The 20,940-nt window shown below is 45.1% G+C and overlaps 1 protein-coding gene across 3 annotated transcripts; it reads left to right on the forward strand.

Annotated features, from left to right (window-relative positions):
• The first annotated feature begins 245 nt into the window (after positions 1-245).
• On the forward strand, positions 246-5,253 carry LOC125544842 (uncharacterized). Of its 3 annotated transcripts, none has more exons than XM_048708613.2 (6): positions 246-1,984; positions 2,161-2,296; positions 2,382-2,448; positions 3,300-3,322; positions 3,433-3,616; positions 4,959-5,253. In XM_048708613.2, exons 1-6 carry the CDS (start codon positions 1,930-1,932, stop codon positions 4,983-4,985), a joined length of 492 nt encoding a protein of 163 aa, XP_048564570.2. In that variant the 5' UTR covers positions 246-1,929; the 3' UTR covers positions 4,986-5,253. The 3 variants fall into 3 exon arrangements, with proteins under 3 accessions (XP_048564570.2, XP_048564569.2, XP_087403693.1); XM_048708612.2 differs by lacking the exon at positions 2,161-2,296 and having other exon boundaries at positions 247-1,065; positions 1,803-1,984; XM_087547567.1 differs by lacking the exons at positions 2,161-2,296; positions 2,382-2,448 and having other exon boundaries at positions 248-1,065; positions 1,803-1,984.
• The last annotated feature ends 15,687 nt before the right edge of the window (positions 5,254-20,940 follow it).

The raw sequence follows: 20,940 nt of genomic DNA on the forward strand, positions 1-20,940 counted from the left end.
ATATATACATATATATATATATATATATATATATATGTATATATATATATGACAGGGCTATTTTGTTAGTACTCCCTCCGTTTTCAAATATTTGTCTTTCTAGAAATTTCAGCAAGTGACTACATACGGAGCAAAATGAATGAATCTACAGTCTAAAATATGTCTACATGCATTCGTATGTTGTGTCCAGTTGAAATGATTAGAAAGACGAGTATTTGGGAACGGAGGGAGTAGTTGTTACTATCGGCCCCCTGTAGACCCGGATCTGTAGTTTGCACGATCCAAAAGCCAGCATGCTACACACGCGTCTCCCACCTCCAGTCGTCGCCCTCCCATTTCCACGCGCCGCCGCCGTCCTCCCGCTTCCACGCGCCACCGCCGGTCCCCCGAACCACGCGCCGCCGCGGCTGGGCTCCTTATCCCGGATCCTCCACCTTCCACCGTGGCTCTTCGCCGCCACCACGGGATCCCGGCAGCTCCCCCAAGCGCGCCGTGTGCGGTCGCCGGCACCCCACCGCGCGACGCCGGCGACATCCCGCACCTCGCGCGCCGCCGCGAACTTACTCACGTGCTACCGCGAACCGTCGCCTCACTCCTGCGCCAACCCACACGTCTCACCGTGAGACACCGGCGGCCACCCCCATGCCCCAAAGCGCGCCGCCACGAACTTCCCCCCGCGCCGCCTCGAACTGCTCCGTGCGCCGTCGCGAACCTCTGCCTCACTCCTGCGACAGGTCGCCCGACCCAACCGGGCGCCGCAGTCAACTAGCCGCTAGCCTTTCCTCCCGATTGCCTTTCTCTCAGATGGCAAGCACATGCCTCCTCTACATCTCTTCTTCCATCGAGCGACTACCATATAGCGTTTACTTGGGGTCCAAAAGTAGCGCCCCGTTGCCTCTAACCTCCAGCCTTGACGAACTGCACAGACCGGGGACGCACGAGCGACCTCCTGCGAGATTGGCCCCCGGTAGGCGACGAGCACAGCGAAGGAGCCCAGCGAGGGTGCCTCACCTCTGCTCATGCGTAGCTCTGGTAGTGTGCCGGAGAGCGTCCCTCTGGACGCAGGTGACTTCAACTATGCCCCCAAACTGTTTGTGTTTATGTGTCAAAGGAGAAAGCTTTTAAAAAAGGATGTTTATCTCACCCCTGTGCATGTCATTTCAATTCTTTTTGTAGAACAACAGTTTACATATTTGCAAAATGGTTCACACTTTTTTCCATTTCAATGTGGTGTTAAATTTTAGCTTAATGAGATAAAAATTCTGCACGGTTTGCTTCAGAAAGATGCAAAAACAACATGCACACTGATTTCCCCTGTGTATTCATGTGTGCTTTACTTACCTAATAATGTTCATGTTAGTACGTGCAAGTTGAAGCGCTATGGAAGTGCTAATGCTGATAGTCCTAAAATAATGATTTGCAGTGTATATTCCGATTCAAGTGCCTTGTTCTTCCTAGCACACATGGTGCTATGTGTTAATTTCCTATGGGAGAATAGCACGTACAAGAACTGTGTACTAGTGATGAAACGGGGATAAAGTCCTAAAATAATTATGTTCCTTTTATTCAGATTTAAACGCACACAAGCGCTCAACTAACTGGTATTTGTTATATTGTTTATAAATATAAATACACAACTTCTTGCTGTGCACTTGGTGTCACCCTGTTCTGGGCGTTTATCACCTGACCCCTCCTCCTGTATCATACCTGCACATTCCCTTGTGTTGTTGTATGCAGTTCGGCTGCTCCCCATACCTTATGATCCTATGTGCTAAGGGTGCTACCTTTTTTGGTCCGCGGAGGTTGGATGACGGTCCAGATGCTGTACGCTGTTGCGATCTCCTCCATCGTGAAGGTCACACCACGTGCACCGTCCTCAGTCCAACCCCATGGCATCAGGATGATCGAGCTCGTCGCAAGTAGCAGTCCATGGCTGCCATCTTCCACTTTCCTCTGCCTAGGTCCTTTCCTATGGAGGTGCAAGGTTTCTACTCTTCTCCCTCCCATGCTCTCTCTCACTGTCTGTGTTCATGTGTACCGCTGCTTCAATTTCTTTGTGATGCAAATGTTGTTGATGAACATTTTGTGTAGTAAAAAGCTACAAAAAAAAATCAGTTTTTCTCGTTGCAAAAATTTCTGAATTTTGCTCTGGTCTAGCAGCTCGACATGTATTCTACTTCAGTTCAGTATGTCATTTCAGTTTAGTACGTCGGAGTATCATGTACCTCAGTTCAGTTCAGTACGAAAACATTAGAGAATCGACAGACATAATCATGTCGCACAAGTGCAAGTATAGGTACAGAAGTTTCTCACCATAAATAAATTGATCTGGAGTCTCCTTGACAAAACCCCATCTCTCATATTTGTTCCTATTTTTGTAGGTTGCAGCAAAAACAAGATGCACAAGTTCATCTTTTGTATGCTTTTCAGTACATCTACTTCCCAATCGTGAGTCTGATTTCCTTTGTGTTTATAGCACAAACAAGTCCTTGTGGTTATGCTTGAGAATGAGCACCATACTGTCACTTGGTTAATCAATTTTGTAGAAAGTTCTCGGGGATTTCTTTATGTAGAGTTGTTGCTAACTTCATAATTATACAGATCATGCATTCTATCCAATGAGCCATCAATTAAAGCAATTTCCAATATAGAGAGGGAAATATACAAGATTGCCAACTAATATATACTCCCTCTGTAAACTAATAGATTCCCAACTACTCCCTCTGTATACTAATATAAGAGCGTTTAGATCAATAAGTGATCTAAACGCTCTTATATTAGCACATTGCTTGTAGTTGTATCAGTTACCTTTCTTTTGGAATTAGGTAGTTAATAAATAATCAAGAGGGATGGTGCACCATGACGACCGCTTGCCACCCCCACAGCTGCTACAAATTCTTGTGTGGGTCGCCGTTCCCTACTCCGGCGTGTGTCACCAGCGTAGTGACCTCCCCCAGCCAGCCCCCACGGCTTGCCTCGATGGTGCCCGCAAGCCTGTCTAGAACCACCATGATGAATAGAAATCCATCCAACTATTCACTTATGGTCTCATGATCATTTTCTTGTATAAGTGTGCCTTTTCTGCTGTATTCTCCTTGTTATTTACTTGTCAAAATTTAGTTCGAATCCACAACAATTTCCATGAGTGGATTTTTTTCGAAACGGAATTTCCATGAGTGGATTTAAAAATGAACATATGTAAAGTTTTAAAATGCATACAACAACTACAAAATATCAATTTAGTCAGTCCAGTTTGTAATGCTGCTCCACCTTCCGGTCATTGACGAGCCCCTGGGCAGGCGCTTCCTCCTCCTCCTCTCAGGTCTGCCTCCCTCTAACACTCTCAGTTCAAATTTGCTAATATCTACAGTACTGGTTGGGGAATTTTGGTAGTTCATTTTCCTAATATCTGCACGCTGCCCCTTCCTGCAGGACCCGACCCAACCACTGCCGCCATGGCACGGCGCCTCCACCTCCCGGCGAAGGACTACCACCTCCCCGACGACGTGCCCAACCCCGACGAGGCCCGCTGGCCCTGGAGTTCCTGCCGCGACGCCTCGACCTCCTGTTCAGCCATGGATTCTTGCCATCCACAACGCCATCAGGAACACGATTGGTGAGAAACACCTTCGTGCTCCTCCTCTCCTACTCTTCAGTTCACATACTGCCATCCATGAAGGCCATTTTTCTTGTAATCTAGATTTTGATCCAACTGAAAGTTCAGAGTTCTTCGGGGGACTGCTCAGATGCAAAAGAGAGAGAGAGAGAGAGAGGGAGGGAGGGAGAGAGAGAGAGAGGGAGGGAGGGAGGGAGAGAGAGAGAGGCGGCTACAATTCACTTGGGGGATGCTTTGTTGTGCAGGATTTGGGGGGTGCCTAGTCTGGCAAGAGTTTTCAAGTATACCATGTGTGATAGTGGCAATTTTCAAAAACTTTAAGAGTTCAAGTACATAAGAAAACATAAGTCCACTCTGTAAAAACAACAGTAGACGCAGAAAGTTCAGTTTTGCTATATACGATTGGTAATGCCGATGTGTTCCTTTGTGGTTTAGATTTCGGCAGTAAACTATGCAAACAATTTAGAAGTACTCAAGTCCAACTTGCAAACTAGTAGCAGTCCTATAGGGCAACATGCATCAAATTCAAAAAAATAGCAAACCGGACTTGAAGCAAATTCGCATCTGGTTGCTTATTTCGTAGCTCATCGTTTCTAATATAAGCCAATGCTTCTATTCTAATCTGGTTGTTTATTTTGTAACTCACTTTTTCTAATATAATGTTAAAAGTCCACTAGATGAAAAATTCTCTGTGTTAGCGATCAGTACTAGTGCTCATCAGTACGGCAAGCAGCAGTACTGATCAGTATGACTTACACAAATACTAGTACTGATTAGTACTTTCTTAATGTTAAAGATGAGCAGTAAAAGATACAAGTTGCACTTCCAGGGCAACTTGTCTCACATCCTTTTCAGGTTCAGGTAATAAATGTTTGGTATTCTTATATACTTGCATCAGTTCAGACTCGCGGATACAATAAGTTGAGGGAAAACCCATACAAAAGTTCAAAGTTGAGAAACAGGGGTTCTTTGTTTCAATGTTCGCTAGTGTATGCAGATTGGGTTTGCATGCATTTCATAGTTGGATGGCTACTGATCTCTATAAAACCTTGGAAGCAGTGCTTGCATTACTAGTCCAACCATACTAGGTAAAACTGAATGTACCTAGCCAGTTCAATAACATCATCTCCTTGTGCAAAAATAGTTAAAAAGGTCGAACTAACATCTACTTCAGAATGTCGCACAAAAAAATATTTATCTGTATTTGTCTTTTTCATGTTGAATTATTTGAAGTAAAACAAAAATAGCTCACTTTTGTGACTTCCATCATTTGAAAATCTACATGCCACATGTTTGAACTTTCAATTTCTTTAAAACTAAACTGATGGTGCTCTTGTTTCAGGGCCGGGGGAGAAGGCAGAACCTCTAGGTGCATGATGGAAAAAAATTGCAAGTTCTTGTTTAGATGTTCAGGATACCCTTCTCTCATTTCATATATGTTCAGGATAGCAGGTGCATGATGGAAAATTGTGTATCATGTAGTTCTTGTTTAGATGTCGTGCAAGTTCAAAAATTGTCGGTTTTGCCACTGGAGAGAACCCGTTGGTTGCATTATTTTTCCAGTGTGACGTCCCTTGGTATGTTTGGAGTATTGTTATTGTTGCTTTGCATGCGAATGAATTAGCTTGTCCTGCTAAGATGAGGATGTGTGTGCCTGAGTCTTGAATTTTAAGAGGTCAGGGAAGATGAATAATTTCTGTCATATGAAAGGACAAAAAGGTTTGAATGAAAAATATTGATCAATATGAGTTAAAAACGGCGATCAGTTCAGAATAAAAAGAAATGGTCAGTTTGAATTAAAAAAGAAACACACATAGAAATTCAAATTGTTAAAGTTCAAACAAAAAAGAAACCCCATGAAAATTCAAATGGTAAATGTACAAGTCGTAAAATGAGAGAAGTCCAGACCATCATTGCAAAAAAATGTTGAGTTAAAAGAAAACATGCAAAACCTTTTCCTTTTGAAAAGAATAGCATTCGGTTCAATGATATAAACCATGCAAGTTCGGGAACGATAATATAGTAAACCGTTGAAAAGTTACGAGGAAAATCATACCCAAAACTGCGTGGGGAAAAAATTGACCGTAACGATGTTACCACCAAAACTGCTCCACCCACTTTGGGGTGCCTGGTAAAAAAAATCTAGGTTCATTATCATCCTTACTTAATATATTACTACCAACGGTAAAATTCCTAGGTCCATTACTGTCTATACTTGTTTTATTACTAGCAATGTTTAGGGATGAAATCTTCGAATGTCAGTGCCTAGTAAAAAAACCTAGGTTTGTTATCATCCATACTTAATATATTATTGCCAACGGTAAAAAGCTTAGGTCCATTACTATATATGCTTATTCTATTACTGACAATGTTTAAGGATGAAACCTTCTGATATGTCAGTGCGTAGTAAAAAACCTAGGTTCATTACCATCCATAGTTAATATATTACTGCCAACGGTAAAAATCCTAGGTCCATTACTACCTATACTTATTCTGTTACTGGCAATGTTTAGGGATGAAACCTTGATATGTCAATGCCTAGTAAGAAAATCTAGGTTCATTACCATCCATACTTCATATATTACTGTCAATGAATAGTGACCCAAGATCAGGATGTAGCGGACAAACACATAGTAATAGAATTAAATGCCTCACTTTTTCTTTGATATGCCGTTACCCTCAACCAACCTGGCGTCTCCGCGCGGGGTGGTGCGACTCGCGCCTGATTAAGAGCGGCCGGCGCGTAGCCTAAGTAAAAATGCGCGCACGCACACAATAGCGCAGCCGTGTATATATATATATATATATATATATATATATATATATATATATATATATATATATGAATAGTAACCCTGGGTGAGGAATAGTTATTCTTCACCCCCCTCTATTTTGCCATCAGTGCATCATAATTTTACATTCCGTAAGTTTTGTCTTATTTCTAACGTAAAAAGAGATCGTAAGAAAATATATAATCATAATAAAAAATATTTTATGTTATGTAAAATTACAAACGTAAAAATATAGTGTAAAATACACATAAACTGCAAATTTTCTTATTTTATGACCTATATTTTTATTTTCTTATGCCAATTTTTACGTAATGAATCAATAGAAATGTAACTATTTGAAATATAAACGTAATTTAATTATGAAATGATCGTAAAATTACATCGGATGAAGAATAACTTATTCTGCACCCTGGGTGGTGAATAGTAACATTATATATATAGCTCTATTCGTCACCCTGGGTGAGGCATAGTTATTCTTCACCCCCCTCTATTTTATCATCAATGCACCGTAAATTTACGTTCCGTAAGTTTTGTCTTATTTCCGACGCAAAAAGGGACCATAGAAAAATATATAATCGCCGTAAAAAATATTTTATGTTATGTAAAATTACAAACATAAAAACATAGTCTAAAATACACATAAACTGCAAATTTTCTTGTCTTATAATCTATATTTTTATTTTTCTTATGTGAAATTTTACGTAGTGAATCAATAGGAATATAACTATTTGAATTCGAAATGTAATTTAATTATGAAATGATCGTAAGATTACCTCGGGTGAAGAATAACTTATTCTGCACCCTGGTTGATGAATAGTAACACTATATACACATAATATATATAGGTAAATTGTTTGGAACACCTAGGTGCCTGGGCACCTAGGCCTGTGAAGTTAACTCATATTCAATAGTGCATGGCATACAATTGACAATTAATGGCTTTCCATATTTTGTTTGCATGCAGTAGTAACCTAAATAGTCAATGATTTCTTTCCAAAACAAAAATAATCTAAACACTCACACTTAGATGCGTATATACGTACATGTAACAAAGAGAAAACCACGTGTACATATTTTTTGACCATGATACCAGTTAGTGGGTATTATACCTAATGAAAATATGTACGTGTTGTTTTATACTCAATAAAAATATACACATAAATGTCATAGATTTTTTAATAAGTACGTATTGCTGTTATATTCAATAGAAATATACACATACATATACATACATTAATGTGAATATACACACGAATATACATACCTCGATGTTAATATACACATGAATATGTACGCGTTGGTGTTATACCCAATGAAAATATTCACATAAATATATATAACTCGATGTAAATTTTATTTGTATATAACCATAAATTTCACACCTTTTAATAAGTGGTAAATGTACCCGAAAAACCCATATATACATTTTATTAGACCGCGATACCAGTTAGCGAGTATATACCTAATAAAAATATGCACATGTTGCTGTTATACCCAATAAAAATATGTACGTGTTGGTGTTATACCCAACGAGAATAAATATACATGTTGGTGTTATACCCAACGAGAATAAATATACGTGTTGGTGTTATACTCGATGAAAATGTGTACATGTTGGTGTACGTGGTAAAAATATTGCGTAGTATTTTTCTAATTAATTTATCTTGCATCTACCATGCATGCCAAAAATCATGATAAATAAATAATTATAATTTCCTATCAAGAAGGGATAAATAATGACAATTATTAATTAGACAATCATTATTACTTTCCGCAACAGTAATGTCATGCAAACAAATAGGAAAGTAGTAATGCAGGTATGCATGCAAAATTTAAACACATCTTATCAACAAAAACTAGTGTGATCCAACGGCATCTAAGCAAGGAGCTTGGGTACCTAGGTGTCCCAAACTGTCGTCCTATATTGTCATATGATCTCTTATGCTAAAGTAATAATTCAATCACAATTTCAACTATTAATCATAAACTTCATTGAGAACCAACAAACTATAATCTCAATCATTGAGGCAATTGCAATTTATCATAACATCAGAAAGAGTCAATAAGAGCTTTTCAGCAAGTCCACATACTCAACCATCATTTAGTCTTTCACAATTGCTGACACACACACACGCGTGATATTTATGGTTATGAAGTTTTAATCGGACACAGAGAAAGATAGGGGCTTATAGTTTTGCCTCCCAACATTTTACCTCAAGAGTAATGTCAACAATATAGTTCATGAAAACTCACATCCAATTAGCTATATATATCAGGATCTTTCCAACACATTGTGCTTGCCAAAGGATAAAATGTAAAAAGGAAAGGTGGATAACACCATGACTCTTTGCATGAAGTATAAGACAAGAATAAAAGATAGGCCCTTCGCAGAGGGAAACAGAGGTTTTCATGCGCTTATATAGTTGGATGCACGAAATCTTAATGTAAAAAAATGTCACTTTATATTGCCACTTGTGACATGAACCTTTATTATGCAGTCCGTCGCTTTTATTTCTTCCATATCACAAGATCGTATAAAGCTTGTTTTCTCCGCACTAATAAATCATACATATTTAGAGAGCAATTTTTATTGCTTGCAACGATGACAACTTACTTGAAGGATCTTACTCAATCCATAGGTAGATATGGTGGACTCTAATGGCAAAACTAGGTTTAAGGATATTTGGAAGCACAAGTAGTATCTCTACTTGGTGCATAGAATTTGGCTAGCATGAGAGGGAAAGACAAGCTCAACATGTTAGATGATCCATGACAATATAATTTATTTCAGATGTAAGAAAACATAACCCATTACGTTGTCTTGCTTCTCCAACGTCAACTCTTTAGCATGTCACAACTCTCCATAAGATCCATATGATCTCTTTATTTCTTTTTATTCTTTCTGTTTTATTTTATTCCCTCAAGATCATAGTAAGATAATCAAGCCCTCGACTCAACACTAATCTTTATTATATAAAGCTCATGGACTCGATTACATAGAAAGATCATAAATCAAAACTCAAAACTAGATCAGACTAAAACTTTATTCTACTAGATCAAGATATTATCAAAAGGATCGAACTAAAAAGGTAAAGGTAAAAGTGTGACGGTGATACGATACCGGGGCACTCCCCCAAGCTTGGCAGTTGACAAGGGGAGTGCCCATACCCGATACTCAGTTCTTCTTTGTTGGTGAAGAAGGTGTTGGTGATGATGGATAGTCGCACATCAAGCGTAGGAGATCCTCCAATTTGCGGATAATGCCCTTGAGTGCGATGGTATGCTCCTTCAACAAAATATTTTCACTTGTGAGATACTTGTTTTGAATACGAGCTAACTCAATCATCTTGAAAGCTTCAATCTCCGTTGGGGTAAAGAGATTGTGATGAGGTTGAAGGATGTCTTCGTCTACTCCTGCCGGAACTTGATCCCCCATGGCCTTCTTGATCCCATCATCCTTGTTGATCTCTCCGGGCTCTTCTCTCTTCAGCTCTATCTTCATTAGCCAAGCACCGTTGCCCTCATTGTTGGAGGAGAAGGGAGAATACATGATGCCTGGCCATGACAACTGTCGGTGTCAAAACCGGCGGATCTCGGGTAGGGGGTCCCGAACTGTGCGTCTACCACGAGATATGAGTATTACAAGAGTCGATCTACCACGAGATCAGAGAGGCTAAACCCTAAAAGCTAGCCTATGGTATGATTGTATGTTGTCCTACGGACTAAAACCCTCCGCTTTATATAGGCACCGGAGGGGGCTAGGGTTACACAAGGTCGGCTACAAAGGAGGAGATATACATATCCGTATTGCCTAGCTTGCCTTCCACGCCAAGTAGAGTCCCATCCGTACACGGGACGAAGTCTTCAATCTCGTATCTTCATAATCCAACAGTCTGGCCAAAGGATATAGTCTGGCTGTCCGGAGACCCCCTAATCCAGGACTCCCTCAGTAGCCCCTGAACCAGGCTTCAATGACGATGAGTCCGACGCGCAGTATTGTCTTCGGCATTGCAAGGCGGGTTCGTCCTCCGAATACACCATGGAAGAGTTTGAATATGAGGATAGTGTCCGACCCTGCAAAATAAGTTCCACATACCACCATAGAGAGAATAATATTTCCACAAATCTAATCTGCTGACACGTTTTGACAGCATGACATCACACCATGGCCCGGTTATTATTCGAACCGCTTTTCTCAACCAGCTCCGCACATATCGCGAGGCGGTTTTCTTGATACGTCTTGTCAAAGCAGAGATCGTGTTCCCCTTATCACGGGATTCTCATCAATACGGGCGTGGGTAACTCAACCGCGCCATCAATTACGGTGCCTGGGGAATAAGCGGTTTTTGCCAGGCAAGTGGGGAGACTCATCGCCTCCTCTGCCCTTATAAAGGGACAAAGATTTACTTTTTCACCCAGCCTTCTTCCTTCTCTCTTACCCATTCCCGCACACTCGAGCTCTAGCGCCCAAGCTCGCGTTCTTCTTCTTGAACCACTCCAATCATGTCTGGAGCAGGAGGCAAGTGGATGGTCTCCTCCGTCATGGAGGAGAACATCAAAAAGTTACGGGAAGCCGGATACTTAGCCGCGGATATCGCGCACCGGCTGCCAAATGCGGGGCAGATCGTCCCCACGCCTGAACCCCATGAGAGGGTAGTTTTTCTTACCCATTTCGTCCGTGGACTGGGATTTCCTCTCCACCCGTTCGTCTGTGGGCTCATGTTCTACTACGGACTGGGTTTTCATGATCTGGCCCCCAATTTCATCTTCAACATCTCGGCGTTTATCGTCATGTGCGAGGCCTTCCTCCACATCATGCCCCACTTCGGCCTATGGCTGAAAACCTTCAATGTCAAACCGAAGGTGGTGGGTGGCCAGCAAGCAGAGTGCGGAGGCGCCATGGTGGGCAAGATGCCTAATGTCACCTGGCTCGAGGGAACCTACATGGATACCATAAAGGGGTGGCAATCAGGGTGGTTCTACAGCACCGAGCCGCGTGACTCCAACTGGGTGGCGGCCCCCAAATTTCGATCCGGAATCCCCATGCGGCTCTCCTCCTGGAAAAAGAAGGGCCTGTCCTGGGGTTCCATGGTAGAGCTGACCGGACTCCAGACCTGCATTCAGAACATGACGAACAAGAAAATCAAGCTCGTCAACGTGGTCCAGGTTATGCTCTTCCGCCGGATCCTTCCATGCCAACGACGGGCATTTGTTTTGTGGGAGTTCGACTCGACCAAGCACCAGACGCTGCGAGAGCTCTACGACACGACGCACGAGGACGTCTAGAGGGTGCTGTTCAAGGGCGCCGAGATGTCTCCCTCCCTTACCGAGGACCGCAGACTCAGCGCAAAGCGCCGCGCCCATCCGGTAGGCTTTTATATCTCTCAGGGTATTTATTCGCCCTGGTTTAGTTATGTGCTAGATCTAAGCTTTCATGCCATTAACAGGACTGGATAGAGACAGCGGAGCAGCTTGATTGCCCAGCCCCCCTGCCCGAAGATCCTACAGACGCTCTTCTAACGAAGATGCTGATTCCGGCACCTTACGAGGTGCCGGAAAAGAAGGCCAAGAAGAAGGCCACGGGGACCCGAAAGGATCTCCGACGCAAGGTTACATCGGGCTCATCGTCTGATGACTCCGACGCGCACTCCTCCCACGGAAACGAGGAGGAGGAGAAAAGCTCTCCCCCCAGCCGGGGAGACAAGAAAAGGAAGGCCGACCCATCCGGGGAGGCCAAAGGGTCCAAGAAGGGAAAGACCCTCCCTCCGGACTGTGCCACGATGGCCGCCGATAGTGGTGATGAGTGGCTACCCAGGGACAAGCCCCTGGCGAAGTAGTAAGTGTCCGGACACCATAGTGCTTCATGGTATGTTTTATTGTACTGCCTTTCCTCATGCCGAACATGATTATGCAGTCCGTCCCGAGCTCATCTCGACGTACCCTTGTCAAGCGGCTCTTTGGACTTGTCGGATATGAACAACGGTTCTCCTCCGACGGCTTCCACCCCTCGCCCTACGAACAACGCCGAGGTGTTGTCTCAAAAGGCACCGAGACAAGGGGAGGTAATCCTGGGGGTGCCTCACGGCGACCTCCTGGACCCTGGGTACCAAGGGAGCGAGGCTCCTACGGGCTTCGAGTTCGGGCCCCAGCCGAACACTACGCCGGAACCTTCGATGGTTCCGGACTCTGGCAGGCGTTCCCCCATTAAGGGGGGCCAACCATCTGTGCCGGTGTCCTCTATCCAACCAGAGGCACCAGACACCCTGCTGGAAGCGCTTCGCAGTGCTTCCATCGCAGAAGAGCACCGCACTATCATGAGTGCGGTGGTTGAGAAGGTTCAGTCCGCCAAAAACGGACTGACGGAAGCTTGCGCCAGCCTCCTAACAGGCTTTGAGGTAAGCATTCAAAATATAAGAAAATATTACTGCATAGATAGTAGCCCCTGATGCTCTGTTCGGCGTTCATGAAGAAAAGCCGAATAGAGGATCAAATGATAACTCAGGAGTCTAATTAGAGTATGTCTATGTGTATGTGCAGGCTTCACTGCTGGCCGCTACCGCACGTACTGTGGAGGTCTCTGCGCTGAAGCAGGCCCTGAAGCGGTCCGAGGACGAGCTCAGCCTCACCAAGGGGTAGCTCGAAGAGAGCAAAGGTAAGATATACCTCTGTCTATATAATTAAAAAGTAGTTCCGGTGTAAAGTAATAGGATCATCATGAATTTGTCAGGGGCCACGACCGAGGTGGAGACCCTGAGGAAGGCGGTGTCCGAGGCCGAAGACAAAGCGGCCAAAGAACTCCTGGAACGGGAGAAACAAGAAGCCTGAGTAGGTGAGGTGCAGCAAGAGCTCGAGGCTCTCGTGAAAAAGCACGAGTCCTTGGAGCTTGACTCCAAGACGCGAGAGTCCGAGCTCGCGCAGGCGCTTGAAAACGTCCGGAGCGCCAAGGCTGAGCCCACAAGGCCCTCCAAGAGATTGACGCGGTGAAGAAGATAGCAACGGGTAAGGCATTCAATATGTAAAGCAAGCATGTGAAGGAGACTTTCCTTTTTATTACTCGAGTTCGGAGCTCTCCAGGAGCGTTTGCAGATCTTCCCCGCAGTGTACTGGATGCCGCGGTGTTTTACCGGGCTAAGGAAGAGAGCTCAAAGGAGAAGTTGTTCTGGTCTCAGTATACTGGGACCGAACACCCCGTGTCCTTGAGCGACCAGCTGAAGCAGTTGGTTGAACTTCACAAGGCGGCCGAACAGGCCATGAGGGGCCTTATAGTCCGGATGCGACCTGGCGAGCCCCTGTCCGGCAGCTACTTTGGTCTGGTGAGGCGGCTTGTGGAAGCCTGTCCACGGCTTGAAGTCATCAAGCGGTCCGTCTGCATCGAAGGTGCACAAAGGGCTTTTGCCCGGGCGAAGGTGCACTGGGCGAAGCTAGACGCCGTGAAGCTAGTGAAGGAGGGGCCGCCGGAGGGCAAGGAGCATCGCTGCCCCGAGAATTACTATGAGAGCGTCCTAAAGGGTTCCCGCTTAGTGGAAGATGAGTGTGCCAAGGATGTAATTTTTGAATGAACATGCCCATGTGATCCTGTAACATGAAACAAGTTCTTTTGCGCCATGCGACGCATTCTTAATTTAAAATATTACCTTCTGTTCGGCCATTTTTATAAAATCTAAGAGTTGGCCAGTCGTCGGCTTCTACCCCCATGTAACTAGTACTAGGGTGTTCGGGGTAAATCTGAACACTCTTTACCCCAATTTTGGGTCCTTCAAGGGAGGTGTTCAGCGCAACGAACCAGGCAATCAGACTATAATGCTTTATCACTCTCACTTAGCCATAGAAGTCTATAATTTTAATTTTTTGGCAAAGCCCCTGGTATTCGGAGGGCCAAATTTGGGGCGCTATACACGCCTAAGCCGGACAAGGCCGACTCCTCGCCCGAAGAGGAAAAAGTCTTTAAGGACTTGAGACCTCTCGAACAGCGACCAATCTCTCGCCTTATCATGACAGTTAGTTTTTGGCTTTCTCTACTGAGGTGCTCGTCCGGAAGAACCGGGACACAATCGCAGTAGTTCTCCCACCGCTACCTTAGCCGATATAGCGGAACGTAAGGTACGAAAGCATGGGAGCCGGGCGACCCAACATTTGACCAAAGACATGATTCGGAGATGATGCATATAATGCTATAAGTTCGGGGTGCCGCACTATCGAAAGTGTTCGGACTTCCTGCGCCGTATTGTGGGGTAAATGGGAGCCCCTGGCGTACTGAATGTACCCGAACGTGCGGGTGCGGATTGTCGTAAATGGACGTATAAGAGAAAAGAGAAAAACTTAAATAATGCAATGACAGATTAATGATATGCATTGTTATTTGAATAATACGTCGAAGCGTACTGGTACAAGTAGTGCAATAAGCATAAAGTAGGACAATTCGAAATGTCCTATCCCAGGGCAAGCTATGCATAAATAGTGAAAAATGGGTATATCAAGTATTACTAGAGACCACCTGGCGGTTCCCGTGTTCATCTTAGCTTCTTGCTGCCTTGGTTGTTGCTTCCGGAATGTGTCCGGCAATCGTACTGCCAGAAAGGGCTTCCGAAGAGTGAGGCCCTGAAAGAGAAAAGGAATGTCACAGGTGTATAGCCCCTAGTGTGGTTAAGCTACAATGCGAGGCATGTCCTGATTGTGCCCCCGCCTATGTCCATGGTATTTTCAATGTGTAGTTATGTACGCCCGGTGCGGATTTCGTCGCTTCACTAGGACTGGGACGGGGGCCGGATTGCTAGGCGAGCTCTGATCGTGCCAGGCAATCCTGTTGCAGCTTGTTCCAGACTCGCTTGAAGGTGTCCGGGGGCTGTGACACTAAATGAGTGGTCTGCCTGAACATGCTGCTTTGTGCCTCTACTGCAAGGGCCACAGTGTGCTCTTCCGTATGGAGCAAGCGTTTTGTGTTTCCATTTACTGTTATAACCCTGCGAGGTCCTGGCATCTTGAGCTTGAGGTATGCGTAATGCGGCACTGCATTGAATTTTGCAAATGTTGTCCGTCCGAGCAGTGCATGATAGCCACTGCGAAACGGGACGATGTCGAAGATTAACTCTTCGCTTCGGAAGTTATCCGGTGATCCAAAGACCACTTCCAGTGTGATTGAGCCTGTGCAATGGGCCTCTACACCTAGGATGATGCCTTTAAAGGTGGTTTTGCTGGGTTTGATTCTCGAGGGATCGATACCCATTTTTCACACTGTATCTTGATAAAGCAGGTTCAGGCTGCTGCCGCCATCCATAAGGACTCGAGTGAGGTGAAATCCGTTAATGATGGAGTCTAGGACCAGTGCGGCGGATCCACCATGACGGATGCTAGTGGGGTGGTCCCTGCGATCGAAGGTGATCGGACAGACAGACCATGGGTTGAACTTTGGGGCGACGGGCTCCATCGCGTAGACGTTCCTTAGTGCACGCTTCCGCTCCCTCTTGGGAATGTGGGTTGCATATATCATGTTCACTGTCATCACTTGTGGGGGAAACCCCTTCTGTCCTCCTGTGTTCGGCGGCCGGGGCTCCTCCTCGTCATTGTTGTGCGGCCCCTTGTCCTTATTCTCGGCAATTAACTTGCCGGCCTGCTTGAACACCCAGCATTCTCTATTGGTGTGATTGGCTGGCTTGTCGGGGGTGCCGTGGATTTGACACGAGAAATCCAGTATGCGATCCAGATTGGACGGAGCCAGAGTATTTTTTTAAATGGCTTTTTCCGCTGACCGGATCTAGAGCCTCTGAATCCGGCATTAACTGTCGTATCTTCGGTGTTATCGCCGTTATTGCGGCGCTTTGGTCTATTACGACGCTGCCTACCATTAGCATCTTTGGTATCCGAGGTATCCAGATTCCTCGATGTGTTGTTGCTGCGAGCCAGCCAGCTGTCCTCGCCCGCGCAAAAGCGGGTCATGAGTGTCGTGAGGGCTGCCATAGATTTCGGCTTCTCCTGGCCGAGGTGGCGGGCGAGCCACTTGTCGTGGATGTTATGCTTGAATGCCGCCAGGGCCTCTGCATCCGAACAGTCTACAATTTTATTTTTCTTAGTCAGGAACCGTGTCCAGAATTGTCTGGCCGATTCCCCTGGCTGCTGGGTTATGTGGCTCAAGTCATCAGCACCCGGCGGCCGCACATAAGTGCCCTGGAAGTTGTCAAGAAATGCATCTTCCAGATCCTCCCAACTGCCAACAGAATCTGCTGGCAAGCTATTCAGCCAATGCCGAGCTGGTCCTTTGAGTTTTAGTGGGAGGTACTTGATGGCATGTAGATCATCACCGCGAGCCATGTGGATGTGAAGGAGGAAATCTTCAATCCATGCAGCGAGATCTATTGTGCCATCGTATGATTCGATATTTAGGGTTTGAAACACTCCGGGAATTCATGATTCATAACTTCATCAGTGAAGCATAGGGGGTGTGCGGCACCTCTATGCCGGGCTATATCCCGATGTAGTTCGTATGAGTTTTGTCTGCTGTATTTGGGCCGACCGGATTTACTCTTGGTGTATCCGACGCAACGATCATCGTCCCATGTGGGCGCACGTGCCTGTGTCCCGTATATTGACCTTGCGATTTTTGCCTTACTGTCCAAGATGTCTCGCAGGTCCTCTGTGTTGCCCTGGGCCTTAGTATTTTTGACTGAGTGGCGACGAGGTGCGGTCTGATCTTTAGGCTGAAACGCCTCCCTGGCTCGGCCGCGTAGTGGCCGGTCACCCGCATCGTACACTGGTGAATGAGGTTTCAATGCTTCCTCCTCAAGGCGAGGTAGTAACCTGCGTTTTGGGTAACTCTTGGACGAGCGCTCGAGTTCATGCTCCTTGGCCGCAAGGACTTTGGTCCACCTGTCTGCTAGCAAGTCTTGATCAGCTTGAAGCTGTTGCTGTTTCTTCTTTAGGCTATTTGCTGTGGCCATAAGCCGGTGCTTGAAGCGCTCTTGCTCGACGGGGTCCTCAGGCACGATAAACTCGTCGTAGCCGGGGCTCGCCTCGTCTTCGGAGAGAGGCATGTAATTGTCCTCCTTCGGTTCTCCATCTGCTACCTGCTCTCGAGGGCTAGCTTGTTCGTCCTCTAGCTCTGCATTGTGCTGGAGGGGATTGTTGTTGTCTTCGGCGCTATCCGGAGTGTTATTATCTCCTGTGCTGATATCGCTGCTGTTGCTGTGGTGGGACTTAGAGCGGCACCGTTGACGTCGGCGCTTGGGTTGCTTCTTGGAGGGGTCATCCTCCGCTGTCTCGTCGCCATTGGCTTCTTTGGGGGTGTGCACCATGTATATATCATATGATGAGGTGGCGGTCCAGTGCCCCGAGGGCAGTGGATCCTGTTCGTCTCCGGCTTCGTCGTCCATACCGTCGAAGTCTTCGGAGCCAAAGTCGAGCATGTCGGTTAAGTCGTCGACATTGGCTACTAGGTGGGTGGTGGGTGGGCAGCGAATTTCTTCGTCGTCCGCATCCCATTCTGGCTGGACATAGTTCGGCCAAGGTTCTCCTGACAGGGAGAGAGACCTTAATGAATTTAGCACATCTCCGAAAGGTGAGTGCTGAAAGATATCCGCGGAGGTGAACTCCATGATCGGCGCCCAATCGGATTCGATGGGCACGGATATGAGCGGTTCGGAGTCCGTGGCCGAAGATGAATCCAGGGGTTCGGCGACATGGCTCCCGTAAGGAGTGAAGTCAGTATCCGGCTCTAACACCACTGAGAGTGCAGCCTCCATGGTGGGGTCCATCCCTCCGCTCTCGGATGGCGCGACTTGCTCCAGATTGATGGACGGAGTAGTTGCGGATGCGATCTCCCGAACATTGTCCGACGACAGAGTTATGTCATGCTTGTCACGACTGTACGTCGCGTTCGACTTGGGCCCGAATCCGTCGAAGATCAAGTCTCCGCGGATGTCGGCCGTGTAGTTCAAGTTTCCGAATCTGAGCTGATGGCCAGGGGCGTAGCTCTCCATCTGCTCCATAAGGCCAACCGAATTGGCCCGCAGTGCAAAGCCGCCGAATATGAAGATCTGTCCAGGGAGGAAAGCCTCACCCTGGACCGCATCGCCAGTGATGATCGAAGGAGCCATCAAGCCTTATGATGACGACACAGAGGAACTCTCAATGAAAGCACTAATGTCGGTGTCAAAACCGGCGGATCTCGGGTAGGGGGACCCAAACTGTGCGTCTAAGGCGGATGGTAACAGGAGGCAGGGGACACGATGTTTATCCAGGTTCGGGCCCTCTTGATGGAGGTAATACCCTACGTCCTGCTTGATTGTTCTTGATGATATGAGTATTACAAGAGTCGATCTACCACGAGATCAGAGAGGCTAAACCCTAAAAGCTAGCCTATGGTATGATTGTATGTTGTCCTACGGACTAAAACCCTCCGGTTTATATAGGCACCGGAGGGGGCTAGGGTTACACAAGGTCGGTTACAAAGGAGGAGATATACATATCTGTATTGCCTAGCTTGCCTTCCATGCCAAGTATAGTCCCATCCGGACACGGGATGAAGTCTTCAATCTCGTATCTTCATAGTCCAACAGTCCGGCCAAAGGATATAGTGCGGCTGTCCGGAGACCCCCTAATCCAGGACTCCCTCAACAACCCTCGCAGAAAATAGCTCGAAACAAAAACAGAAGATATTTGCGTGGTACGGTGATCAAAACCTTCGGGAGATTATATAATGAATTTTTACCTACCAAAAGAAGTATCGTGCAGGAAAACGGAGTCCGGAGAGCACACGAGGTGCCCACGAGGCAGGGGGCGCGCCCTCCACCCTCGTGGATGCCTCGTGTCCTTCCCGGACTACTTCTTATTTTCCTATTTTCTTAAATATTCCAAACCGGAGAAAAATTGCTATTAGAACTGTTTTGGGGTCGGTTTACTTACCGTACTACGTACCTATTCCTTTTTGGAGTCTGAAAAGTTCTGGAAAGTGTCCCTTATGTATTCCTCCGGGGTTACGGTTTCAATAACATTAGTTTCAATATTTATGGGATTACCTGAGATATAATGTTTGATTCTTTGACCGTTCACCACCCTCGGATTTGTGCCTTCGAAGTTGTTGATTTTTATGGCACCGGAACGATAGACCTCCTCGATGACGTAAGTGCCTTCCCATTTAGAGAGGAGTTTTCCTGCAAAAAATCTTAAACGAGAGTTGTATAACAATACATAATCACCTACATTAAACTCACGCTTTTGTATCCTTCTATCATGACATCTTTTAACTTTTTCTTTAAACAGTTTGGAATTCTCATAGGCCTGGGTTCTCCATTCATCAAGTGAGCTAATGTCAAATAACCTCTTCTCACCGGCAAGTTTGAAATCATAATTGAGCTCTTTAATGACCCAATATCCCTTATATTCTAGTTCAAGAGGTAAGTGACATGCTTTACCATAAACCATTTTATATGGAGACATATCCATAGGATTTTTATATGCAGTTCTATAAGCCCATAATGCATCATCAAGTTTCTTGGACCAATTCTTTCTAGATATATTAACAGTCTTTTGCAAAATTAATTTAAGCTCTCTATAGCTCAGTTCTACTTGACCACTAGACTGTGGGTGATAAGGAGATGCAATTCTATGATTAACATCATACTTGGCAAGCATTTTACGAATGGCACCATGAATAAAATGTGAACCACCACCAGCCATTAAGTATCTAGGGACTCCAAACCTTGGAAAAATAACTTCTTTAAGCATATTAATAGAGGTGTTATGATCAGCACTACTAGTTGGAATAGATCTACCCACTTAGTAACGCAATCAACAACAACTAAGATATGAGTATACCCATTAGAGGAAGGAAACGGTCCCATATAATCAAAGCCCCAAACATCAAATGGTTCAATAACAAGTGAATAATTCATAGGCATTTCTTGACGTCTACTAATATTACCAATTCTTTGACATTCATCACAAGACAGAACAAACTTACGTGCATCCTTGAAGAGAGTAGGCCAATAAAAACCAAATTGCAATACCTTATGTGTAGTTCTATCTCCAGAATGGTGTCCTCCATAAGCCTCGGAGTGACACTTGCGTAGGATTTGTTCCTGTTCATGCTCAGGTACACAATGTCTAATAACACCATCTACTCCTTTATAAAGATGTGGGTCATCCCAGAAGTAATGTCTTAAATCATAGAACACTTTTTCTTTTGCTGGTATGTGAAACTAGGTGGTATAAACTTAGAAACAATATAATTAGCATAATCAGAATACCATGGAGCAGTACGAGAAGCATTTATGACACCTAATTGTTCATCAGGAAAGCTATCATCAATAGGTAGTGGGTCATCAAGAACATTCTCTAACCTAGACAAGTTGTCTGCAACGGGGTTCTCAGCTCCCTTTCTATCAATAATATCCAAATCAAATTCTTGTAGCAAGAGAACCCATCTAATAAGTCTAGGTTTAGCATCTTTCTTTTCCATAAGATATTTAATAGCAGCATGATCAATGTGAACAGTTACTTTAGAATCAACTATATAAGGTCTGGACTTATCACAAGCAAATA

Source organism: Triticum urartu, chromosome 3A, assembly GCF_056163025.1.
Source record: "Triticum urartu cultivar PI428250 chromosome 3A, HENAU_Tu73, whole genome shotgun sequence".
In the NCBI taxonomy this organism is placed as follows: Eukaryota; Viridiplantae; Streptophyta; class Magnoliopsida; order Poales; family Poaceae; genus Triticum; species Triticum urartu.